We start from the raw sequence: 26,141 nt of genomic DNA, 5'->3' as shown, positions 1-26,141 counted from the left end.
CTGTGGTGTGACCTCCCCCGCCCTCCTCCTCCTCTGTGGTGTGACCTCCCCCGCCCCTCTCCTCCTCTGTGGTGTGATCTCCCCCCCCCCCAGCATCTCCAGCTCTGCCTCTTCTAGTCCTTGAGCCTGTGGTGACCTGAAGAGACCCTCCCATGAGCCCCCACGCCGTCAGCTGTCCGTTCCTCCAGCACTGGTGAGCTGTGGGCCCAGGCCCCTCCCTGCCTGACCTGCTGCTGTCTCCCCTCCCACAGGTGTCTGCCCCGCCCCCATTCTGGTCCAGGTGCCACCCGGAGGCCCCAGGGCAGCCTTCAGCTCCAGACCCCCTGCGGCGCTCACGCAGAGCCGGTGCTGCCACAGGCACGTCCGCCGGCATTCTCCCTGTGTCCGAGCTGGGATACTGCATCCCATCTCAGTCCTGGGGCTGTCACCATCTGGGCCCTGCCCACAGTCCCCTCCGGGTGGCACATCCTCAGGGCTTCGTGCCCTTGTCCTCATGCCGTTTGTCAGTGTCTGAGACGCAGTGGCCTGCATGTGAGCATCTGGGGCCTCACAGCATGGTGGCCGTGGCTGGCTGTGGCTGTCCGTGGCTGTCCTGCTCACGCGGGCTGTGCTTTGGGTGCTCGGGGTCGCTCAGTGGCTCACAGTCCCTGGGCCTCCCCACTTCTGCAGAGAGCTCCTGCCTGCCCACTTCCGTGCCCCTCCCCACCTCCTAAAGCCTTGCTCGGGGCCGTGTCCACCCGGAGGGCTCTCGGCCAATCCTCCCTGAGACCGTGTAGCATCTGCTTGCTGGGGTAGGGCCGGCTTGGCACTGTGAGGGACATGTTGACCTCTTGATCTTTTGCTTCTTTTCAAGATTTCTCTGTGTTTATTTGAAAGGCAAAGCAATGAGACGGGGAGGGAGGGGGGAGCCCGGGAGCCCTCTTCCTCTGCTGTTCATACCCTACATGGCTGCAGTAGCCAGGGCTGGGCCAGGCTGAAACCAGGAGTCAGGATCTCCATCCGGGTGTCTCATGTGAGTGGCAGGAGCCCAAGCCCTTTCCAGGCGCGTTAGCAGGAGCTGGACTGGAGGTGGACAAACTGACACTGAGACCCAGGAAACTGAGCAGTGACTTAAGCCACTTTGCCACGATGCCCACCCCTCTTCATTTAAATTAACCATTTTATTATCTATTTATCGTATTTGATAGAGTGACAGAGACAGGCAGACAGATTTCCCGTCACTCACCAAATGCACGCAACACCCGGGGCTGGGCCAGACTGAAGTCAAGAGGCAGAGCTCAGTCTGGGTCTCCCACGCTGGAGGCAGGGACCTAAGCCATCGCCACGGCCTCCCAGCATGCACTTTAACAGGAAGCTGGAATGGGAGCCGAGGAGGGACTCAACTCCAGGTGTTCTGATGTGGGATGCGACCGCCCCGAGCAGCATCGTGCCCGCTGGTCCAAATGTCTGCCTCGCCGCTTTTCTTCTCCCCGGACCAGCTGTACAATTTGTGGGACTCAAGAATTTCAGGACGGTGACAGCAGATCATTAAACCAAGTGTGGGGGCCGGGGGTAGGGTTGTAGCACAGGGAGTTAGGCCTCTGATCGGATGCCTGCGTCCCCTGTCATCAGAGTTCAAGCCCCAGCTCCTCAATTTCTTTCTTTTTGAATTGAACGGCAGAGTTAGAGAGAGGGAGGGTGGGAGATACAGACAGATCTTCCAGTCTCTGGTTCACTCCCCAAATGGCCACAGTGGCTTGGGCCATCTTCCACGACTCTGCCAGGTGCATTATTAGGAGGGAGTTGGATTGGAAAGTGGAGCAGCCAGGACTCTAACCTGCGCCTGTGTGAGATGCCGGCATTGCAAGCGGTGGCTTAACCTGTTACGTGGGCCCCAGATCCTCGGTTTCTGACCCAGCTCCCTGCTAATGCACCTGGTAGGTGCAGTGATGGCACGAGTACTTGGGTCCCTGCCACCCATGTGGGAGACCCAGCTGGAGTTCCCAGCTTCCGGCTTCAACCTAGTCAGGCGTGGGCTGTGTGCAGACATGTGGGACATGAACCAGCAGGTAGACAACCTCTGTCTCTCTCCCTGTCACTCTGCCTTTCAACTAAATCTTAAACCAACACGGGGCCTGTGGGCCTGGCCAAGCCTCATTGCCTGTGTCCGCTGGAGGCTGTGGTGGAGGCTGAAGTACACAGCGGGCAGCCACCGGCCGCAGCTTGCACAGCCGGTCAGGGGCAGAGCAGAACCAGGAGTGGAACGCAGCAGCCCCTGCCTTGCTCAGGCCCAGGGCCCCAGGACCTCGGGCCTGGGTGTCTCCATCTGTGGACTGTTTATGAAGTGACCGACAGGACAGGCGGCTGTGAATCCTGGACACACGGGGCCTTTTGACCCCTCCCCCTAAAGCAGTGAGTGCAGAGCTCTCTGCTGCTTGGAAGCCCAGAGCCTTGTGTGTACAGCGATAATTGGCCGACACGGTGGCCCTTCAGCAATGGGAGAGGGCGCCTCTCCATGCGTGTGGGGAGGGACGTGGGGGCGTGGGTGGGAAGCTCCGCGGGGCTCCTTGGTGTTTCGGTGCTCTGAAATCTGTGGGTATGAAGGAGCAGTTAATTGTCTAAGTGGCCTGTTTCCCTCAGGTTAGTGTGGTGGAGCAGGTGGCAGTGGTGGGTGACAGCTCTGCCATCGCAGGGCTGGAGAGTCTGTGCCCAAGTTCAGTGGAGGCTTTGGAAGTCTGCCTTTTTCTGGAAAACACGTGACCCCAGCAGCAGAATCCACTGCAGTGTGGCAGCAGCAGGATGATGGCACTCTTTGATTCGTGGAGGAGGAGTGCCCGGGGCAGGTGGACTCGTGGCCAGGCCGGCAGGGGTGTCAGCGGCTGCGTCTGTTAGTCAGTGTCCACACACACAGCCGCAGGTGCTCCCTGGGCACACATGGGAACGTGAATGCCCTGCCTGAGCGCAGGGGAGGCAGGTGCCCGGAGGCCCGAGCGCAGGGAGGCAGGTGCCCGGAGGCCCGAGCGCAGGGGAGGAGGTGCCCGGAGGCCCGAGCGCAGGGGAGGCAAGTGCCCGGAGGCCCGAGCCCTGTTCGTCTCATCCTCCCAGTGAGGGAGCGTCATTTCGTGCAAGTGTGGGACTTGCCCGTCTTGTGTCCCAGCGTGATTCATTCTGGTCCGTGATGTTTCTAGACGTGGTGACTAACCCAGGGGAGGGAGGCGTGTGGCATGGAGCAGACTGACCTGCTTTGGCCGGAAATGACAGGCTGGGGCGCCGCAGTCAGCACCCCGTCCTGGGCTTGCCTGGCGCACGGATATTTCTGGGCTGCGGCAGAGCCTGTCTGGGAGCTCCCTGCCGGTCCTGGGGCCTTCCTGGCTCCTCCCATGACCCGTGTTCTGTGTTTCTGTAGGGCGGCGCCTGCTGTGCTCCCTGGCCACAGCCCTCTCCTCACAGTTGAGCACCTGTTGGCCTGAAGCTAATCTCCAGGAGCAGGTAAGGACCCAAGGGAAGACGCTGACCTGTGGCCATAGAATGGGGGTGGGGGTCCTGGGCCGCAGGTGCAAGGCTGACCACGAAGCCCACTCTTCTCGTGACTTCCGTTCCTTTCTTCAGGCATGTGGACGCTGGTCGTGGGTCTTGTGGAACTGCTGGTTTCTCTTAGGCTTGTGTAGACTCTGAATTAACACTTTATATAAACCAGGAGTCGCAGTTATGGGGTGTGGTATTTTTGTGTAGTGAAAATGTGAAAATACATGTGTGCATTTTAGAGTGGGAACATTTAAAATCTAGCATAGTGTTTTTTTTTTTTTAAGATTTTTTTTTTTAATTTTTTTTTTTTTATTTTTGACAGGCAGAGTGGACAGTGAGAGAGAGAGAGAGACAGAGAGAAAGGTCTTCCTTTGCCGTTGGTTCACCCTCCAATGGCCGCCGCGGTAGCGCGCTGCGGCCGGCGCACCGCGCTGTTCCGATGGCAGGAGCCAGGTGCTTCTCCTGGTCTCCCATGGGGTGCAGAGCCCAAACACTTGGGCCATCCTCCACTGCACTCCCTGGCCACAGCAGAGAGCTGGCCTGGAAGAGGGGCAACCGGGACAGGATCGGTGCCCCGACCGGGACTAGAACCCGGTGTGCCGGCGCCGCAAGGCGGAGGATTAGCCTGTTGAGCCACGGCGCCGGCCGATTTATTTTTTGAAAGGTAGAATTACAGAGAGGCAGAGAAAGAGAGAGAGACAGAGAGAAATCTTCCATCTGCTGGTTCACTACCCAAATGGCTGCAACGGCCAGAGCTGGGCTGATCCAAAGCCAGGAGCCAGGAGCTTCCTCTGGGTCTCCCACATGGGTGCAGGGGCCCAAGGACTTGGGCCACCTGCTGCTGCTTTCCCAGGCCACAGCAGAGAGCAGGATTGGAAGTGGAGCAGCCAGGACGTAAACTGGCACCCATATGGGATGCCAGCACTGCAGGCGGTGGCTTTTCCCACTATGCCACAGCATCGGCCCCACACAGTGTGTTTTAAAAAGGACAAAAGCAGCAACAAGTGCCCAGGGGTCAGAGGTGGCTTGTGGGCCTGAAGGTCCCACCTTGCTGTCCAGCCCAGCCCGAGTCAGCTCCGTGTCCCCCAGCAGGTGCAAGACTCCTCTGGCTATAAATGGACACTAATTTCTACAGCTGTGTGTATTCAAACAGCATTGACCACACGTTTATAAATACAAGCGAATGCCAATGGCTGTGTGCATGTGGGGCCACTTGTGCCTGTCAGAGGGAGGCCAGCTCCCCCAACTCTTGATTAGAATGGCCTGCGTTTCCCAGCTGGCCTGCCACGCCTCCGCCTGCGGCATGACACACGCAGCTGTCTTGCCACCTGGGCCGCTGCTGCACCACCTCCTGATTCTTCTGAAGTGAGGTCAACTTTCTGGAGCTGGAGATCGCGTGACGGCCGCCACGGCTGGGCAGGAGCGCGGCGGCTGGGGCGCCTCTCACAGAGGAGAAGCGCGTGGCTTCTCGGTCGCATGTGGTAGGATAGGTCCTTCGTGGTGGCCATGAGCCACTACCTCGCCATCCCTTCCCGACCAGAGGCAGGCCCAACACTGGCAGTGGGATTGCGCTTGTGCACGCATGTGCGTGTGCGTGCTGTGCACACACGCTTCTGGCTGAGGCAGGCTGCGTACCTGGGCTTCTTGTCACTGCTTCGGTCAGAGCTGGTTTTCTGGAGTAACGCCCACTTGGCCTGTGATTGACAGGTGGCCGTCCCCTGCCTGGTGTTGTCCACAGGTTTCTTCCATCGCTTTCATCCCAAGGCTGACAGCTTCCCAGTGTTTCTTCCCCATCCCTCTGTCCTGGGCAGCTGGCACCAAGGGACGTCCTTAGGGTCTGGCATGGAAGCGCTGCCCCTGTGTAGGTGCTGGGACGAATGTGGGGGGACCTGGGGGAGCAGGACGGACAGGCGCCCTCATCCCTGGCTCTGACAGCCAAGGCTGGGCTGTCATTCATAACTGGAATACGTGTTAATGGAGACCAGTTCTCCATCCCTTGGAGGGGGCGGACTAAGAGTTCGCAGGTGAAGTTAATCTGATGCTTGTCAGTGTTGTAATGAAAATTTAATAGCATGTTTGCTCAGACAACGCCGAGCTCACTCAAATAAACACTTGCAGCACCCCCGCGACAGCCGTGGCTGTTTGGGTGACAATGATTTATTCTCTTCAATTATTCATTTTCTTCCCACTGCCACCCTTGCTGCCAGTGAGGGCACAATTGTGTAAACCAGTCCCAACGTGTCCCGTGTGTTTGAACTGGGGGTGAAGGGTGGGCCGTGTGCTCCTGGCCACCACCTGCCCCACATAAGCCCTGGCATTCCTCCCTGCCAGGCAGCCGGGCGGGGTCGGCTCAGACCAGGGCTTGAGGAACCCTGGGTCACCAGAGCCTTGAGGAGTGGCAAGTGGAGAGTCTTCCCCAGAGCCGGAGTCGCGACAGCAGTGGCTCTGTGGGGGAGGCTACCACGTGGGAATCGCCTGGTTGCAAGGGCCCACCCAGGCCCACAGCTGTGGCCAAAAGCCCCAGTGGTCACCAGTACGGGTGGGACCGGGGAGGCTGGGACAGTAGGGACAGTGGGATGTGGGTCTGCTGACTAGGGGTGTGGAGGTTGGGATCTTTGGACTGAGCAAAAGCCTGTGAGATAGGTCCCGTGCAGACACCTGCTGTGCGCCAGGACCCCTGGGACAGAAACCTGACACCTCTCCTTGCCGGGGCTGGAGTGGCCCTGACACATGTCCAGTTCTCCTTTGCTCAGAGAGCCACTCTGCCAGGGACAGCCCACTGGTCCAGGGCTTGCTGGCTCCGGCTCCCTCCCGGAGTGGAGTAAACCTTTCGCTGGAACCCGGCACTGGAGTGTGGGTTGTGGCCCTGGGCCGGGACTGAGGGCAGCCTGACGCCGTCAGGAGCCCTAGGGAATCTTTCCAGGGAGGACGCTGGGGCCGTGCTGCATGTGTGTGTGGCGACACCTAGTGGCCAGCCCCATGCATGCCACGTGTCTTACCAGGAGGGCCCCCTGCAACCTGGACCGGACGCAGGACAGAGCGGAGGTTTTCTGTGCTGGGAGCCCTCGCTCCTCGGGTGAGGACTGTGGGGAGCAGCCCAGGTCTCTCTGGAAAGCAAGGAGCCGGGACACACCGAGTACTTTAGAAATGAGAGCCCTTTGCAGAAGCTAAGGGAAATGGGGTCTGTGCCTCAGTCTCTTTTAACAGAGGCGTCTGCCCCGAACTGATGAGAGGGGTGGGGGAGTGGGGGAGTGGTGCAGCCGAGACACCAGGGGCCATTGTGCTCCTCCACCCCCACACCGGGCAGAGTTTATGATGTCCTGGGCAGGTGCTAGGTTGCAGGAGGACAGGGTCAGCAAGGCAGACACAGGCCTGGCCACCCAGCAGGGTCGGGAGAGACACCGGCCGGGGGCCTGTTCAGAAACTCAGGACAAGACAACAGCGCTGTGGGACCCAGAGGGGCCTGGGCCATGTGCTGGGGAAGGCATCTTCAAGCCAAGATGCAGGACGAGGAATGAGGTCTAGGCTAGTGCGGAGGTGGCCAGAGCTCGTTGGCACATTCTAGAAACGGCCCAGGGGCCAGGAAGGCAAAGCACGGGCGTGGAGGGAGGGGTGGGGCTGGTTTGCAGGTAGGTTTAAGCAGGCAGTGATGTCACCTGCTCTGTTTGCTTGAAGACAGCTCTGGCTGCTTTGTAAGAACAGGGTGTGAAGGATGGGAGGGGCGTGAGGACCTGGGCTGTGCTGGGGCCCAGGCGGAGGTGGCTGCCCGGAGAGGGAGGCCGCCCCACTCGTGCCTGAGACCGTGCTGCGTGGCTGTGAGGGAGGAGGGGTCAGAGGTTGATGGGCAAGCAGTGCCCAGCACCAGGCTTTCCCACCCGGCCGTGCCACCATGCACTGAGCCGTGGCCCGAGTGCTTCTCCTTGGGGCTGACCACTCCTTTTCCCTGTCCTCAGCTGTTCCTCGGGCTCTTTTTTTTTTTTTTTTTTTTTTTTTTTTGACAGGCAGAGTTAGAGAGAGAGAGACAAAGGTCTTCCTTCCGTTGGTTCACCCCCCAAATGGCTGCTACGGCTGGCGCTGCGCTGATCCGAAGCCAGGAGCCAGGTGCTTCCTCCTGGTCTCCCATGCGGGTGCAGGGCCTCGGGCCCTTTTCTGAGGAGGTGCAAGGGGAGCAGAGGAAGAGAGCCTAGAGCCCTGGGAGTCGGCAGGAAGGTTCTAGAAGGAGCCCCATGCTGTACCCTGTGTACAGCTGTGACATCAGCCCCAGCTGACCAGGGTTTTGGTCGTTGTGTGAGCTTTCAGGGCCTAAGCTGTGGACAAGTACCCTCAGGGAGCTGCTGCCCTGGCCCTGACACGTGTCAGTTCTCCTTTGCTCAGAGAGCCACTCTGCCAGGGACAGCCCACTGGTCCAGGGCTTGCTGGCCCCTGGGGGTGGACCGTGTGGAGTGTCCTTGGCCCGCCAGCCTGGTCCCTGGTTCTCTGAGCACAGCTCCTTGGCACTGGGAGTGCCGAGGCTCCACCCCCCCAGCTGCCGCGTTATTTCTGACTCATCCAGGAGCGATAGCGTGTAACCTAAGCCCCTCCACGCCCGCTGCCTCGCCCCCAGGGCCTCCTGGCCTTCTCTCCTGGGGCCTTGCGGCAGCTCAGGTCCCAGCGACACCTGGGCGCAGCTGCTGGCCTTCCCAGCTGCCTGCAGGAGCTGCCCTTCCACAGGTGGGCTGGGCTAGGGAGGGTGGTGGCGGCGGCCCCACAGCCCTATGCGTCGCGCACTCGCAGGGGCGTTTGCCCGGGGAGTGGTCTTGGTGTCTGGGGACTGAGCACCAGCCAGCTGCCGTGGTTCGTGTCGCTTCTGCCCCTCCTGGAGGTTGCTTGCTTCAGGCCCCCAGGACACGCGAGGCATGGCTTACAGCAGGAGACGTGGTGCAGGGTGGAGCTGGCTGGGCACAGAGCGGCAGGCAGGCCCCCCTGCACTGGGTTGTGGGCTGGAGCTGCTCAGTGTGGCCGAGCCAGGCTGGCAAGGCAGGAACCGGGCCCTGGGTGGGAAGAGTGTGGGTCACCCTGCAGGGGTCTGAGCCCCTCCCCCCATGCTGCCTCTCACCCTGCAGGAGTCCCCGGAGCTGGGCCAGGGGGATGAACCGCGAGGGAGCTCCCGGGAAGAGTCCGGAGGAGGTGTATATTCAGCAGAAGGTGCGAGTGCTGCTCATGCTGAGGAAGATGGGCTCCAACGTGAGTGCCTGGGCTGCCGGGGGTGGGGCACCTGCTGGGGGGGGCTGCAGAGACCTGGGCTGGAACGTGAGTGCCTGGGCTGCCGGGGGTGGGGCACCTGCTGGGGGGGGCTGCAGAGACCTGGGCTGGAACGTGAGTGCCTGGGCTGCCGGGGGTGGGGCACCTGCTGGGGGGGGCTGCAGAGACCTGGGCTGGAACGTGAGTGCCTGGACTGCCGGGGGTGGGGCACCTGCTGGGGGGGGCTGCAGAGACCTGGGCTGAAACGTGAGTGCCTGGACTGCTGTGTGGCGGGGAGCACCTACCAGGGGGGTGGGCTGCAGTGACCTCCTGGGCTCACACACGAGTGCCTGGGCTGCTGTGTGGCGGGGGGGGGGGCACCTGCCGAGGGTGGAGGGGGCTGCAGAGACCTGGGCTCAAACATGGCGGTGGGGGGGCACCTGCTGAGGGTGGAGGGAGCTGCAGTGACTTGGGCTCACATGTGAGTGCCTGGGCTGCTGTGTGGCGGGGGGGGCACCTGCCGAGAGTAGAGGGGGCTGCAGTGACCTGGGCTCAAACATGAGTGCCTGGGCTGCTGTGTGGCGGGGGGCACCTGCTGAGTGGGGGGGCTGCAGTGACCTGGGTTGCCAGGGCCCCGGCGGGGTCGGCGGGGTTGCTGCTGGGCCTGTGGCTTGGTGTTCAGGCCCCAGATACTGAGCCTCGCACGTCCAGCTCTGGGAGCGCTGCATTGGGGCCAGGAGGGTGAAGGCTATTCTGGATCCCCGAGGGTTCTCTCCTGAGGGCAGCTGAGGGGCTGGGCAGGGCAGGCATCGGGAGGAGCAGCAGACACGCGGGTGTGGGGCTGTGTTTCAGGAGAGGGGAGGATTTGGAATTGCTGTCGGCTCACTGGGCAGGGCCCGTCTTCCCACCGCCCTGTGCTAGCTGAGATTCTGGTCTCAGATTCCATCTGAGTGACAAGGCCTGTGGGCCCCTTGGACCACGTTCCAGGGGTGGGAGGGGGCTGTGCTTGCTCTGAAACCAAAGGGTCAGAGCTCAGGAATAGAGGGAGCAGAGGAGGGGGCCCCCGGGGATCAGGCAGGCCTGGGCGGGGCCTTTGGGGAGCAGGTGCACGCCGCCCTCACCCTCTGCTCTCTCACCCTGCAGCTGACAGCCAGTGAAGAGGAGTTCCTGCGCACCTATGCAGGGGTGGTCAACAGCCAGCTCAGCCAGCTGCCGCAGCACTCTATCGACCAGGGTGAGTCAAGACCCTTCCCGGGGCACGAGTTCTGCTTCCTTTAGGTAGCTGGGTGGGTGATCTGTGGGACTTGGAGCAGGCAAGAAGGCCACAGCTCCTTGTCACCCACAGAGTGCTTCCCTGGGAGCCTCCTGTTTGGTCCCACCCCAGGGACCCTCCAAGGCAGAGTGGGGAATCCCTGGAGACCCTCCTGATTGCAGGGGTGCTGGCTGTTGCATTTCCTTAAACTTTGGCCTGGCCCCTGCCCACAGGGGCAGAACTGCCCTGGTGTGCTGGCACAGCGCCATCTCTCTGTTGGCTCGGATGCAGGCTACGCTGCGGCTGATGTGGTCTGGGCTGCGGCCAGGAGGGATGCCCCAGAGGCCCAGGAACTCTGCTCTTCGTGTGCCTGGGGAGTTCTGCCTGTTCTGGGGGGACCCAGCCAGTCATAGGCAACATTGGAGTGCTCCGTGTAGCTGGCACTGTACCCAGGCGCGGTCGCCTCTCACACATTCACTTGACTGTGGGTAGCACTGTTTGTATCACCTCCACTCAGCAGGCGAGGACACTGGGCACGAGGTCGGTCCTGCCGGGGCCCTGGGAGACAGACCTGCAGCCCGGCTCCCAGAGCTGCTGCGGCCACTCAGGGTGGAGGCTCGGTCACCCTGACCACAGCCCAGGGTTCTGAGCAGCCCTCTCCCTCTATTCTGTCCATGCTTTGTTAGAATTACTGGCTGCGGGATGTTCCAGCCCCTGGCATGTCAGGACGTGAGCGGGCTCCCCGGACAGAGTGCTGACAGGTGTGCTGAGTGCTGCCGCCCTCGTTTCCCCGCGGTGATGCGGCCTCTGCCCTGGCGCAGGGGCCGGTTCCCAGGCTCTGGCGCTGGGTGCGCCCCGGCTTGTGCACCCGACTCAGCAGAAACCTTGCAGGGCCACCGAGCTGCCCTGGAACAGCATTTGCCATGCACAGCTTCCCCGGTGTGTTGCCCAGGCATGCCCACCCCGCTGCACCGCCTTGGCATCCTGTTGCCTGTGGAGTCGGCCCCAACCCTTTCCAGGGCCTCTTGGGAGAGGCCTGTCACCTTCCAGGGCTAGCCTGGGCCCTCACTGAGGTCTTCCTGGCTCCGGAGCCTGGTCTAGCCCCGAAAGCTTCAGGCCTCTAAGTCCCCGGGGGTCTCACCCTCCTCCCTGCTTGGCAGTTGGTCCCCGGGCTGACCGGAGTCCGGGCTGGGTTGGTAAGGATGCCTCGTGTGGATGCTGTTAAGGAAAAACTTGAAGTAAGCTGTAGAACTCTTTGTCAGCACAGAACACAAACCCCCCACATGTGCATTTGTGTAAGACTGGTTTTCTAACATTGTGTACACCTTTGTATTAGGGGGAGGCTAAGGGTATTTCTAAGAGAACAGTCTTTATCTCACCAAGCTGAACCTGCAGTTAAGAATCAAAGTGAGGTCTACTGACTTGTTCAGCAAGGCCGCAGAGGCCGCTGCTGGGGCGCAGTGGGTGGGGCCTCTGCCTGCAGCGCCGACATCACACATGGGCGACGAGTCCCGGCCGCTCCACTTCCCATCCAGCTCCCTGCTAGTGCACCTAGGAAAGCAGCCGGGGGTGGTCCAAGTGCTGGGCCCCTGTGCCCATGTGGGAGACCCAGAAGAAGCTTCTGGCTTCAAATAAGCCCAGCTCTGGCTGTTGCAGCCATTTGGGGAGTGAACCAATAGATGGATCTCTTCCTCTGTCTCTGTTTCTCTGTAACTCTGCCTTGCAAGTAAAACAAATCTAAAAAAAAAAAAAAAAAAGTGTGTGTGTGTGTGTGTAAATATAAAAGAAGGCCATGGTGACCTGTCCTAACTTTTTTTTATCTTCATTTATTTGAGAGGCAGAGTTCCCACCTGCTGGTTTCTGGGGTAGATGGGGCTGAGCCCAGGGCCAAGGTCTGTCTCCGTGTGGGCAGCAGGAACCCACGTACTTGAACTGTCACCACAGCCTGTGCCATCTGACTGCGTCAGCAGGAAGCTGGAGGTGGGGGCCAGAGCTGGGTGTAGAACCCAGACCCTCCGGTGGGGATCCAGGTGTCTTACCTGCTAGGCCGCATGCCTGCCCCCAACACCTGTCTTTGACCTGGTCTCACAACTGCAGAGTGGTCAGGAGTAAGCTGTGGGCTGTGGGTGTGACCAGCCTACAGCCCTGAATCCTCTGCAGGTAGTGTCCGCAAGGGATCCTGTGCAGGGCAGGGGCTCCCAGAGCTGAACTGGGATCCCAGGGGAATCTGGAGAGGGAGTGGCATGGGTGGGTCTCTGCTGCTGGAGCGCCTCGCACAGTCGCCTCTGACCTGCTGAGGCCTGAGCTGAGATTTCCCACGGGCTGAGCTGGGGGGGGGGGGGCGGGGGGCAGCTGTGCCTGGAGCAGCCTCTCAAGTGACCGAACAGTCCAGTCCCCCACTGGGGCTTGCAATCTGGGGACAGCACCCTGCATTTCTTTCTATTTATTTGAGAGGCAGAGTGATGGGGATGGAGGGGGGAGACAGAGCGAGATCTTCCATCTTCTAGGTCACTCCCCAGATGATCACAATGGCTGGGGCTGGGCCAGGCTGATGTCGGGAGCCTGGAACTCCAGCTGGGTCTCCCACGTGGGTGTTAGGGGCCCAGGTACTTGGGCCATCCACCACTGCCTTCCCAGGCGATAGCAGAAACTGGATCGGAAGTGGAGCAGCCGGCACCCCAGCCAGCGCTCCGACATGGGGTGGCGGCATCACAGGGAGCGGCTTAACCTGCTGCGCCACGACACCAGCCCCAGCCCCAGCATTTCTGCCCAGGCCATGGGTCCAAGGGGTCCCCGCTCAATCCTAACCTCCCCTCTCCCTGTCGGCATCTCAGCTGACGGTGCAGTGTGTCCTGTCACAGGCACAGGTGCTGCTCAGGTGCCCAAGACCCGGAATGTCGCCTGTACAGGATGGGGATCAGGGACCCTGGATCAGGCCTGGAGCCTGGCATGAGTGCCTCCTCCCGCTAGGTGGTGCTGTCTCTCAGCAGATTTTCCAGGGTGCTCCTCCCTATGCCTGAGACCCAGGAGACGCCCAGCTCTCCTGGCCTCAGCCAGGCAAGGCCCTGGAGTGGATCACCCACAGGGCAGCACCCTCTGCAGGTCCTGGGGGCTGGCTGCCACCTTTAAGCCACACGCACTTCCCCTCAGGCTGGGGAGGGGTCCTGGGCATCCCTCAGCCATGGCAGTCCAGCCTTAACCTGGGAGAGCTGTGGCATGGGCCTGCGCCCTGGGCTGGCACAGGTTCCAGCCGAGGCCCAGTGGCCCCCAGCACGAACGCTGGTTCCTCTCCGTTTTCAGCCTGCCTGGCCTCTGCCTGTTCCCTCTGTTTCGCTGTGTCTCCCGGATTCTATCCTGTAAGCCCCGTCTCTCACATTCTCCTGTCCTCCTGGGCGATCCCCTGTGCCCCAGTGAGCTCAGATCCAGTCCTGCCAGACACGCACCCTTGGCTCAGAGCACTTTGCTGTGGACACGCCTGGGCCGGCGGATCTAGCTTCCCCTTTCCACATGGGTGCAGGGGCCCAGGCACTTGGACCATCATCCGTTGCCTGCCCAGGTGCATTAGCAGGGAGCTGGGTGGGAAGCAGAGCGGCCGGGATTTGAACCTGCACTCCCAGCTGGGGTGCTGGCGTTGCAAGCAGTGGCTTAACCCGTTACACTGCAATGCTGGTGCCTGTATTTTAATTTTTAATGGACCTATAGTAATTATAGGGTTCAGCATGCTGTTTCAGTACGTGTGTATATCGTGAGAAGTGGGCAGATCAGGGGAGTACCAAATCTGTACCTCCGGTCTGTCATTTCTTTCTGTTGGGATCATGACAGTCCTTGCTACTAGCTATCTTGAAATAATTCAGTTAATTCTCATTGAACTCAGAGTAGTTCTTGTATGATTGCTGCAAAGCCCTCCTGAATGGCTTCTCATCTTGCCCCACTGTGGCCCACCATCCACCCCATAACCAGAGTGGCTTTGCAAGGCTCACGGTGACAATGGCACATCTTGCCCCACTTACAGTCTTCTGGTGGCTCCCTGCTGCCTCCTAGGTAACACCCAGCCCCCTAGCAGGACAAGCAGGATCCCCTGGCTGTTGCTGCACCAGGACTCACGGTTATGGCCACGGTGGCGGCTGTCGGCGCTGACCCAGCCTTTCTGCCCTGCTCTTGTCTCCGCTGCCAGGCGCCCAGCCCTAATGCTCTGTTCCCTTCCTGCCTCCCACAGCCTGGACAAGGCTTGAGGTTGGGATCGTGGCGTCCTCCCACCCTCCCATTCCTGTATCCGGCAGCTGCTCGGCCCCCAGTGCATGCTGGGAGGAATGAATGTGCTAGGGTCTGGGTCCAAGCCCACGGTCTGCCAGGAAGGCAGTGATCCTCTGAGTGCGACACTGGATTCCCAGGCTGGGGGGCAGACCTGGCAGCCAGGCAGGGCTCAGCTTTGAGCACAGGGAATCAATAGTCCTCTGCGAAGGTCGCCTTGCAGGCCTGGGCAGAGCTGTGGTTTCGAGAAGCAGGCAGAATGCTGAGCTCAGCCCTTCCTTCTCCCCAGTGCTCCCCCCCCCCAACAAGGATCGATTGGTTTTCCTGGTTGTAAAGCAATGCGTAGTCATCATGGTCACGGTAGGAGGCCTGCGAGCCCGGGACGGCAGGCAGTTTCCGGGATGGAGCCCTGCTCCGTGGACAGGGTCACCGCTGCCTCTTCACCTGGGTTTCCCAGCAGCCTTTTGACAGCTCGCTCACATTTCTGCCCCCAAATTGGGCCCGTGCTGTACAATGACCTGATCATACTGTAACTTAGAGTCGCTCTACTGCGATCCTTAACGACCACCGAGGAAGCGTTGGAGCGATTGCGCAATAGGCAGCCGCGTGGCTGGGCTGCAGGGTATCGCCCAGTGCCTTCCCACGGGTCGTCTCTTCCCCATTCTGTTGTTAACTGTGGCCGTGCTCCTTGCCAGGCAACACACGAGCTTCATCCCAGGGAATCCACGGCAGAGCCCTGGGAGGGAGGTGCTGGCATGGACCCCAAGTTCAAGATGAGAGAGCAACCCAGAGAGGTTAAGGTGGTGAAGCCTGGGGCCAGCGTTGTGGTGCAGCAGGTGAAGCTGCCGTTGGCAGCAACCGTGTCCCACGTGGGAGCTCGAGTTCGAGTCCCAGCTGCTCCACTTCCAATTCAGCTTCCCACTAATGCACCTGGTGGGAGGGGGTGATGGTCCAAGTACGTCAGTCCCTGCCACCTACACAGGACACTGGGTAGTCAGCTCCTGGCTGCAGCCTGGCCTGGCCCCAGCTGCTGTGGGCGTTTGGGGAGTGAACGAGCCCAGCAGATGAAAGATTCTCTCACTTTTTCTCTCTGTCTCTCTCCCTGTGTCTTTCAAATAAATAAATCCTTAAAAAAAAAAAAAAGAGAGAGAGAGAGCGAGCTCAAGGCCCCACAGCTGGTCAGCGCGGGCCCAGGTTGGCTGAGCCCACCTCCGGATGTTTCAGACGAATCCCAGCAGTGGCTCGGAAGCCCCGTGCCGAGATCTGGTCTGCCCGACGCCGTGTCGGGGCGCTTCCTTCCTGCCCTCTCATCCTAGGCCCTCCCTGCAGCCGCTCTCTGGGGGCACCCGGCCAGCGCCAGTTCCAGGCCCCCAGTTTGCAGAGGCCGCCCTGCACCTGGGCACCCGAGGCTGTCCTCACACGGCGCCCAGGGTGGGTGCTTGTCCGAGAGGCCTAGTGCGGCCGCTCCCCCACTCCAGGCGGGGCTCCTCTTGTCAAGGAAGCCCCTTGTTCCCTCTCTGCCCTGGTGCCCCCCAAGGACGCGCCCTGGGCTGTGTCTGCTCGTGCACCTGGGAGCTGCGCACTGGCACTGCGGCTCCTCAGGCCGGCCCAGCCTCCGTGCGCTCACACCGTCTGCAACAGACTCTCAGGGCCCTGCCGGCCTCTGCCCATGAGGGACCCAGGCTGCTGATTCAGGGTTTGCTGCCAGGGAGCTTAAAATGGACCTCACGGTCTCCAGATTGCACTGGGAACCTTCTTAGAACTGCTGGAGCCAGCTCGTCACAGTGGACCCAGCTCCCAGCTCATCACCCCCTGGGGCCCTCTCCACGGCCCAGGGTGCGCCAGGTGTATGTGGGGGGCTGAGCTCCTCCCAGCCTCTGTTCTTCACTCCTCCCAGCCTCTGTTCTTCATGCCCTCGTGGAGCCGTTGCCCATCTTCCCCCCCAGGGAGCCTTCATCACCTTCCATGGGGGCCCTGGGCCAGGGTCTGTGCTGTGTTTCTGCCCACTCAGCCTCTGGGCCCGAGTGGGCACGTTTGCTGGATGACGTGGACACTGCCTTTCCCAAGGGCTGAGCTGCTATAAGCAGCTCCTCCTCCTCGGCACCTGCCGTGCTGCGCGTGGATGATCCGGCCGGTTTCTGGGTCTCCTGGCCCCGTGTGTGGCCTCGAGGCTTCTCCCGGAAGCTCCAGGCCATCGCGGCAGACTCTGCCCTGAGACTGCGGGAGGCCCAGGAGACGCAGCTGCGGGAGGGAGCGCTCATCTCTCTGTAATCAACACTTGCGTGAGAATTACCTGTAACCTAGTAATGACAGTCACATACACAGGGACTCGGCAGCGGCGCGCTGGGAGGTTTGGTCTGTAATTTGTGTCAATGAGAAACGGGAAAAATCCCAGAAAAGAGGACCGTGCTGACCCACGGAGACCGGGAGGCCTGCCCCCCATCCCCCGCAGCGTGGAGGGTCTGTCGTTTGGAACAGCACCCCTCATGCCACTGGCTGTACCCGAATCTCCTGACACCATGACGAGAGGGGGACCCCTGCCAAAGAGGGCTGTGTTGAGGGGCCCTCAGTCCAGTGGTCAGAGGTTCTGTTCTTGTGGATGTCCATGCCCTTGGGCCGCTGGCACAGCAGGGCAGGTGGACAGATGGACGAATGCCTAAGAGCTTTGAGGCACAGGTCAGAGTTGAGTCCTTGTGAGAGAGGGGGCCCTGGGGGAGCCTGGGACAAGCTGTAGGGAGGGAGCCGCAGCGGGGCCCGGCCCAGCCTAGCAGAGTGCGAGGTGGCTGCACAGCCCTGAGAGCCCCACTGCTGGGTGGGCCCTGAGGGCCTACAGAGGCGAAATTTGTGACAAAGACTGCAGGGACCCAGGGGGAGGAGTGGCCAGCGCTGGGGAGAGAGGCCCAGCAGAGGCCCAGGGAGGTCACAGGGACAACCAGTGAGATGAATGGATGCATTTCAGCATTTCAGAGTTGGACACTTAGGACTGGACCAAGGGCCAGTGGGAAGGGTGTGGGAGGTGCTTGTGGATGTCACATGGGGGAGGAGCAAAAGTCACGGTCTCGGACAGCGTGGGCGCAAGGGTGAAGCATGGAATCAGGAGGTCACGAGGAGGGCAGGCCGAGCGCGGGGCCGGGGACAGCCTGGGGGCTGCACAGAGCGCTGGGGCAGGGGAGGGACGACCTCCCCCAAGACTGCTGGCGGCAGGGAGCACGGCCATGCCTTTCACGCCCGTGGGCCAAGAAGGGATGAGGGCTCCGGGTTGGGGGTTGGAGGTCAAGGACATCCGCAGTGCTGGGTTCTCAGGGTGTGGTCCACAGACCATGGCCCCTGGGACCTGTTGAGAGTGCAGGCTCCTGGCTCTGCCCTAGCCTCAGAACACTTTCCCAATGAGCCCGCAAATGTGGTTTTTTGGGGGGTGGGGTGGGGATGTGTATTTTACGTAAGTCCTCAAGGTGACTCTGATGCCCAGAATCCAGAATTAGACCGTGCCAGGAAGGTGGGTGGAGCTCTGGTCATTCCTGCCCCTGGAGGCCTGCCCCATCTCTCCCCGGGGCTCTGTGTCTTTGTAGCACAGGCAAGCTCTGTGTTGTGGGAGAGCTTATGTTTTGGGAGCCAGGGAACTCCTGTGGAGAACATGAACACTTCCGCCGGGAGAGCAAGCCATGGAGGTGGTGTGTGCTGGGCGCCGTGGGGCGGGGGCGGATGGGGCGAGGTGGGCTTAGAGCAGAGCCCCACGCTGGGACCCCTGGGGTGGTGTTTATGATGCCGTCTGTGGCCAGTGCAGTCGGCTGAGCCACTGCCGTTCATTTTGGAGATGGGTAAACTGAGGCTGTGCAGGGATTTCCCATGGGAGATACCACTAGTCAAGGCCAGGCCCTGGCCTGCGTCCCAGCGACTGGGTCTGGGTGCTGAGGGAGCCCAGTCCCGGGGGGTGGGGCTTCAGCGGGTCCGGCAGACTCAGGGCCTCCGCAGGGAGCAGCCTCGTGGGCTCGTGACGTGGCTGTCAGCCTGGAACGCAGCAGGTGTCTCCAGCCTGCTGCTGCTTTGGCATCTGAGCCCTGATGGATCAGTAGCCGCTGTTCCCATGGCAACCGGAGTGTCCTGCTGTCTCTGGTGAAGGCCATCCCCCTGGGAACGTTGGGACATCAGAGCTGAGCTACACAGAACACCCAGCACGCAGCCCTGGCTGCTAAAAACAGCACAGGCCACCCAGCGGAGGTGCCTGAGCCTTGTCCCCTCGGAAACCTTTCCCTTTGGAAGAGCGTCTGGGACCTGTTTTTCCAGGCAGCGTCTCCCCAGAGTTGTTGGCTGAGCTGCTGCAGGTTTGGGGCCAGGGAGCTGACGCTAGTGGTGCTCACAGCAAGATAACGAGCTCATGGGAAGGGCTGTGCCGTGGGTGCTCAGGAGCACGCAGCCATGTCTTCTAGCCTGGTCCTCCACCCTGACCCACCCATGCGGGTGGGCCCTCGGCCCTGGACGAATCAGAAGCACTTGGTCACAGTGGATGCCCTACGCTGATGGTGACCTGCCTGGGGGGTGGGGGTGGGAGTCCTCCCTCCAGCCACCAGGATCGAGCGTTTCTGGGGCTCCAGGGTCATATTTCTGAGGTTCTCAGGTTCCGCTCATGAGGAAGGCGTAAGGTTCCTTAGTTCAGGAGGTCACTGGCTGGCTGAGCCCAGAATGACTTACATGGAAGCAGTCCCGGGGAGCCGGGCTCGCTGGGGGTGCCAGGGAGTCAGTGGTCCTGGGTGACTCGGAGGGGCCCCTGCTCAGCGTCTGTGACGTCTGACGCGAGCGTGTCCACCTGTGGCTGAAGCCGCCCGGAGCCGCCTTTTCTATGAAAGTGCTGTCTGTGGGACCTCGGGGCCTGCAGGTGGGGAGCTGAGCCAGGCCTTTTGCTCCAGGTCACTTTTTTGGGGGGGGGGTTCCCTTCCAGGCCACCTGGGGAGGGCACCCAACTCTGAGCTGGATTTTGCAGATCTCAGAGAGCTGGGAGAACTCGGGTGAGCTTGACCCTCCTGTACTGGGCCAGAGCTCTGCTTACAGCCATGAAAGCAGAGCCCACCTGTGTCACCGGGGAGGTGGGGGCAGAGCCAAAGATGGGGGCCACAGGCCTGCCCGCACCTGGCTCCGTCCACTGGCCTGGGACTGGCTTGGACCCTGCTATGCCAATGAGAGAGGCTACAGCAGGGAGTTCCCTGTAAAGGGCCGGGGGCTCCGCTAGATTGCCGGCTGGGACTCTGTGGCCCTGGCTCTGCGCCTCGGCCTTCAGGGCTGGGGCAGCTCCACCTTCTTCGCTGCTCTTTGTCACTCACTGCCTCAGCCTGTGTGGCCAGTGGGCACCTGGACTCGCAGGTGCTTCTCAGCAGACCAGCGGCCCTCTCCAAACCACGCAGCTCCCTGTGCTGAGCTGGCTCTGGCCTGGAGTGAGTGCTGGCTGGAGCCCGAGCTGGACTTCCACCACTGCTGTAGACCAGTGACCCCATTGTCTGTTGCCCAGGGGCCAGCTTCCCTTTTGTAAGCTCCTGCATATTTGTCATTTTTCTCTCCCCAGTCACTTCATGGGCTTGTTACAGAGTTTGCAAAGCTGGCATTGGCTGGCACTGGGTGTTGGGCGGGAGGACCTGCTGGGCGCCCTGCCTGTTTCAGAGAGCTGTGCCCTTGCCAGTCGCTTGTTCCTGGTTCCGGGCAGGAGGCACCCAGCAGAGCCTAGGCAGCAGGAGGGCAGGTGCAGGGCAGGGCTCCTCCCAGGTTGGCCCTCTTGATTCTGTGTTGAATTGTATTTGTTTGTTTGCTTTAAGGGTTGTTTACTTATTTGAAAATCAGAGTTACATAGAGAGGCCAATCTTCCATCCCTGGTTCACTCCTCAAATGGCCACAATGGCCAGGACTGGGCCAGGCTGAAGCTGGTGAAGCCAGGAGTTTCCTTGGGGTCTCCCACATGGGTGGCAGGGCCCAGACACTTGGGCCATCTCCTGCTGCTTTCCCAGGCTATTAACAGGAAGCTGGAGCAGAAGTGGAGCAGCCGGGACGTGAACTGGGATGCCAGCTGTGCGCACAACACCGACTGCTCCCCCCACCCCCACCGTGTTGGATTTCCTCCAGGGCTCCTTGGACTGCTGTGGTGTCTAAATCTGGGTGTTGGTTCCATTCTGGTGGGGACAGAGGGATCGGTGCAGTCTGTGCCGGGGGCCTGACAAACCTCAGTGCTCAGTGGCGGGCAGGGTAGGAAGAAACAGCAGAGAGCCCAGGAGTAGGGAGGGTCCGGTTTGTCGTGTGTCAAACAAGGGCTCCGGTGTGCTGCGAATGCCAGTGAAAGACTCCTGGTGGTGAGGGACACACGTTCCCGCAGGAGACAGCAGACCGCGGGTGACCCGAGGGTTACCAGGGGCCTCCGGGCAGCACGAGGTCTGTGAGCCAAACAGCAAATGCAAAGGCTCTGAGGTCCAAGTTACTTGGGCCTGAAGGGCGGCCAGGAGGCCCATGTGGCCAGAGCAGAGAGGGCAGCCAGACTTATAAAAGGCAAACCAGCAGCCACAGGTGAGATCCCTTGGGGTCTTGTGGGCCACAGCATGGTGGTCGGCGTTTACTCTGGTTAATGCATTAAGCAGCTTTTTGTTACCACAGCAAAGTATCCTTTCGAGAATCTGGGAAAGTAGTTCCTTTTGGCTCCTGGTCCGAGCTCGGGCAGCTGCATTCTGGGTAGATGGCAGGGGTGGAGGTGCACGCGCAGAGGGAGGCTCACACGGAGATCCAGGCAGCAGAGGGAGAGAGGGCAAGAGGGGTGGGGGGCTGGACTCTGGTCAGGCTTTGTCACCAGCCCTGTGGAGAGAATTACCTTCCAAAGGCAGGCTCCCACTGGGCCCAACTGCTAAGCACCATAATTGGGTGAAGTTTATACTCTGTTAGTTCCGTTGACGTAGGATTTTGGGGTTTAATTCCTCCATGAGTTCGGGGGCCACATCCAGTTCAGACTACAGCAGGTGTGATGAAAGCCCCCGCAGTGAGAAGCCCCTGGAGGGTTTGGAGCCAAGGAGCTGACCAAGATCTTTAAATCTTGCTCTGGCTGCTGTGTGCAGAGCGTGGGAGGTCAAGGAAACCGGGATCCGAGAGTCCAGTGAGGACGACGAGGTGTGGCCAAGAGCAGGGTGGTGGAGAAACAGCGAGAGTCCAGGCTGTCCTGTCCCATGCAGTGCCCAGAGGGGCAGCGCTGGGCTGTCGCTGCGCGGAGCTGCTGAGAGGGCTTCCAGTTGGAGCCCGGGGCTTTCGGCCTGAGCAGGGGGTGGGGGTGCAGGTGCACTGGGCGCGGAGGGGAAGGCTGTGGGTGCCGCTGGTCCCTCTCCCTGACCAGGCCTTCATGGTGAGTGTGCAGTGGTGTCTCTGTGGTTCTGATTTGCATTTCCATAACGCCAGGAGAAGGCGGGCATCTTACCGTGTGCTCATTGGCCATTTGCATATCCTCCTTGGAGAAGTGTCTTCGCGGGGTCTCTTGCCCATTTTATTATTACAGATTTATTTATTTACTGCAAAGGTAGAGTGACAGAGAGAGAGGGAAAGACAGAGAGATCTATCCACTGGTTCACTCCCCAGATGGCCACAATGGCTATGGCTGGGCAAGACCAAAACCAGGAACCAGGAACTCAGTCTAGGTCTCCCACGTGGGTGCAGGGGCCAAAGCACTTGGGCCATCCTACGCTGCTTTTCCAGGTGCATTAGCAGGGAGCTGGACTGGAAGTGGAGCAGCCGGCAATCAAACCAGCACTCAGATATGGGATATCTGTGTTGTAAGTGGCATCTTAACCCATTGTGCCACAGCACCAGCACCTTGCCTGTTTTTTAAGAACTAGGTTATTGGACTTTTTTTTTTTTGATAGGTAGAGTGGATAGTGAGAGAGAGAGACAGAGAGAAAGGTCTTCCTTTTTGCTGCTGGTTCACCCTCCAATGGCCGCTGCGGCCGGTGCTTCTCGCTGATCCGAAGCCAGGAGCCAGGTGCTTCTCCTGGTCTCCCATGGGGTGCAGGGCCCAAGGACTTGGGCCATCCTCCACTGCCTTCCCGAGCCATAGCAGAGAGCTGGCCTGGAAGAGGGGCAACCGGGATAGAATCCGGCGCCCCAACCGGGACTAGAACCCGGTGTGCCGGCGCCACAAGGCAGAGGATTAGCCTGTTAAGCCACGGCGCCAGCTAATTGTTTTTATTTATATGATTTGAGAGGCAGAGAGAACTTCCATCTGCTTGCTCACTCCCCAGATGCCCATAGCAGCCAGGACTGAGCCAGGGAGCCGATCCAGTCTCCCTCATGGCAGCAGAAACGCCTTCTCTTGAGCCATCCCCACAGCATCCCAGGTTCTGTGTTAGCGGGGAGCCAGAGTCGGGAGCGGGGACCAGGGCGGAACCAGGTCCTCTGATGTGGGCTCCGGTGTCAACCACTAAGGCCAAATGAGAGTTCTTTCTGTATTCCAGGTAGCATTCCACAGCCAGATTTATGATTTACAAATATTTCCTTCTTGGGTGGTCTTTCCACTTTGTTGATGGTGCCCAGTGAAGCACAGTGGTCTGGTTTTGATAAGCCCACCTTGTCTGTTTTTGTTGTTGCTGTCGCCTGTGCTCTGGGTATCTGTCATATGTAGGAATCATTTCCGAACCCTCAGTCGTGAAGATTTACTTTCTTGTGTTTTGTTAGAAGATTTTTATATTTTTATCACTTTTGTGTAGGTCATTGATCCATTTTGAGTTTGTTTCTGTATATGGTTTAAGGGTAAGGGTCCATTGTCATCCATAGCCTTAGAATCTGACCGTCCCAGCACCGCCTGTTTGGTTTTTCCCATTGACAGGTCTTGGCACTGGGGTTGGAGATCGACTGACCAGAGCTGGGAAGGTTTGCTGCTGGACTCACTGGTCTGTGTGTCTGTGCGCTGTGGTCGCTCACTGTTGCTCTCTAAGAAAGTTTGAAATCAGAGTACAAATTTTGAACTTTGTGAAATTCATTGCTAGGTGTCTGTCATCAATACTGTTGTAAATGGAGCTATATTTTTTTTTTTTTTTTGACAGGCAGAGTGGACAGTGAGAGAGAGAGACAGAGAGAAAGGTCTTCCCTTTGCCGTTGGTTCACCCTCCAATGGCCGCCGCGGTAGCGCGCTGCGGCCGGCGCACCGCGCTGTTCCGATGGCAGGAGCCAGGTGCTTCTCCTGGTCTCCCATGGGGTGCAGAGCCCAAACACTTGGGCTATCCTCCACTGCACTCCCTGGCCACAGCAGAGAGCTGGCCTGGAAGAGGGGCAACCGGGACAGGATCGGTGCCCCGACCGGGACTAGAACCCGGTGTGCCGGCGCCGCAAGGCGGAGGATTAGCCTGTTGAGCCACGGCGCCGGCCTATTTTTTTTTTTTTTTTAAGATTTATTTTATTTATTTGAAAGTTACAGAGAGAAGTAGAGACAGAGAGGTCTTCCATCTGCTGGTTCACTCCCCAGATGGCCGCAATGGCCAGAGCTGCGCCGATCCGAAGCCAGGAGCCAGGAGCTTCTTCCGGGTCTCCCACGTGGGTGCAGGGACCCAAGGACTTGGGCCATCCTCTACTGCTTTCCTAGACCATAGCTGAGAGCTGGAGCAGCCGGGACTTGAACCGGCGCCCATATGGAATACCAGCGCTTCAGGCCACAGTGCCAGCCCCTGGAGCTATTTTCTTAATATCACTTTCAGATTATTTATTGCAAGTGTGTAGAAGTAGAATTAATTTTTGAATGTTGATCTGATACCCTGCAGCTTTAACTCGTTTATTGGTTCCAGTAGTTTTTGTGTGTTCCTTAGGGTTTTGTAGACGCAGGATCGTGGCATGCACAGAGAGAGTTTTCCATCTTCCCTTCCACCTGAATGCCTTGTCTGTCTTCTTGGCTAATTGCCTGCGAAGGAAGAGCAATCTTTTTCTTGCTCCTGTCCTTGGTGGGGAAAATTCTCACCTTGAGTTTTTTTTGTTTGTTTTTAAGATTTATTTATTTGAAAGGTGGAGTTACAAAGCGGGAGAGGCAGAGGCAGAGAGAGATCTCACATCCATTGGTTCACTCTCCAAATGGCTGCAATGGCCAGGGCTGGGCTAGACTGAAGCCAGGAGCTTTATCCAGGTCTCCTATGTGGGTGCAGGAGCCCAAGCACTTGGGCCATCTGCTGCCTTCCCAGGTGCATTAACAGGGAGCTGGATTGGAGGTGGAGCAGCTGGGACTCAAACTGGTGTCCATATGGGATGCTGATGCTGCAGGCTGCGGCTTAACCCACTGCACCACAGCGCTGGTCCCCTTACTTTGAGATTTTTGATGATACCTGTGAGGTTTTCGTTTTCATTTGCACTGCTTATCCCATTGAAGAAATTCTTTTTATTCCTAGTTTATTGGGAGGCTTTATTTTTTTTTTTAACTATGAAAGGACTTTGGATTTTGTCAAGTGCCTTGTTCCTATCAAGATGACTGTTGGGGTTTTATACTTTATTCTGTTGACAGGTGTATTACACAAATTGACTTCAGATGCTAAACCAACCTTGCATTCCTGGGATAAGTCTCACTTGTCTGAGTCTAATCCTTTTTATGTACAGCTTGCTGGCATGTTATTGAGTTTTCACATCTATATTTGTAAGAGATGCTGCTTTCTTGTGATCTCGGCACCTGGTTCTCACTGTCCTTGTCTCTTAGTGTGTCCCACGGTGTGGGACGGGAGAGACTGACCTCCCCCTCCTTCCCGTGTGCACCGGCAGCTCCAAGCTCAAGCGTAGCAGAGACTGGCCAGCGGGAGGCAAGGGAGGACAGCGCAGCCCGGTGGGACAGACAGATGCTTACGGAGAGGTGTGGAGGGCAGAGCAGCCCGGGGGGGGCAGACGGATGCTTACGGAGAGGTGTGGAGGGCAGAGCAGCCCGGGGGGGCAGACGGATGCTTACGGAGAGGTGTGGAGGGCAGAGCAGCCCGGGGGGGCAGACGGATGCTTACGGAGAGGTGTGGAGGGCAGAGCAGCCCTCTAGTGTCAGAGCAGGGCACAGGAGGGACAGGCAGTGGCTCCGGGGGCGCCGTCCACACCTGGCCGCAACTGCGTGTGTGATGGCTGCAGGTTCCTAGCCAGGGCGGGGGCGGCCAGCTGGCAGATGGACATGTGGGACTCCTGCAGATCCTTCACTCTGGGTGTCTTGTTGGGCAGTCACCAGAGGCCCTTGTGACCCGAGGGGACTTCCGTCCTGCCTCAGGGTGCAGGCCAGGCGCTCGTCCTGGGCAGGCAGCAGCAGGCTGGGTCCCAAGCCCCTGGGTCGGGGTTCCCTGCAGCGGCAGCCAGCGCTGTCCTCGTGTCTGCGGCTCACTCCAGAGGCCCAGGGGCCCTGCGAGAAAGCCCCTGAGGCGGGCGAGGAAGGAAGCAAGTGGGCTGCGCCGAGGTGCCGACTCTGTCCCCAGCCTCCTCCGCTCGGCGAGCTGGGGCGGCACCCTGGGACAGTCGCGTCTGTTAGGTAACGGGCTCAGCTGCCGTGCAGGCTCTGATGTAATCTTGGATTCCGTGGTTGCTAGGAAAATTCTGCCTGCAGTGATACTGCGTGGTCCCAGGCCTGGGCGAGAACAGAATGTTCCCGCGAAGATGGGGAGGGTTTCTAGGGCTTCCTGAGCGTCCTGAGAAGCTGGCCGACGTGAGCTGCCTTCCAGGGCGCAGTTCCCTCGACGGGGGCGCAAGCTCGTGCTGGCTGGGGCAGAGCCGTGACGGCAGGGGCTGGGCGGCGAGGTCAGCTCCCGCAGCAGCACCGGGGTGGCCCAGGGTCAGCCTGACGGCGCCTCCCCACGCTCGGTCCTTGTCACGGGGCGCTCCGCCCCCAGCAGCTCCTTGGCTGGCGCGCGCTCTCCTCCGTGTGGCAGGGCAGCGGGAGGCAGGCGCCCTTGTGGTGTGGAGGAGACAG

General features: G+C 59.9%; 1 protein-coding gene across 2 annotated transcripts in view; it reads left to right on the top strand.

Annotated features, from left to right (window-relative positions):
• CTNNBIP1 (catenin beta interacting protein 1) overlaps positions 1–26,141 on the top strand; it is a 56,338-nt gene that overhangs the window by 28,265 nt on the left and 1,932 nt on the right. The window contains exons 2-4 of one of the 2 annotated variants that reach the window (XM_062190401.1): positions 3,386–3,468; positions 8,607–8,727; positions 9,868–9,958. In XM_062190401.1, coding sequence (XP_062046385.1) covers positions 8,632–8,727; positions 9,868–9,958 — 187 coding nt within the window. In that variant the 5' untranslated portion in view covers positions 3,386–3,468; positions 8,607–8,631. The remainder of the gene's footprint in view (positions 1–3,385; positions 3,469–8,606; positions 8,728–9,867; positions 9,959–26,141) is intronic. The other variant, XM_062190402.1, reaches the window with a different exon arrangement.

This window comes from Lepus europaeus, chromosome 5 (assembly GCF_033115175.1).
Source record: "Lepus europaeus isolate LE1 chromosome 5, mLepTim1.pri, whole genome shotgun sequence".
NCBI classification, from domain to species: Eukaryota; Metazoa; Chordata; class Mammalia; order Lagomorpha; family Leporidae; genus Lepus; species Lepus europaeus.
The sequence above is the reverse complement of the archived record's forward strand: the minus strand, read 5'-3'. Positions and strand labels throughout refer to the sequence as shown.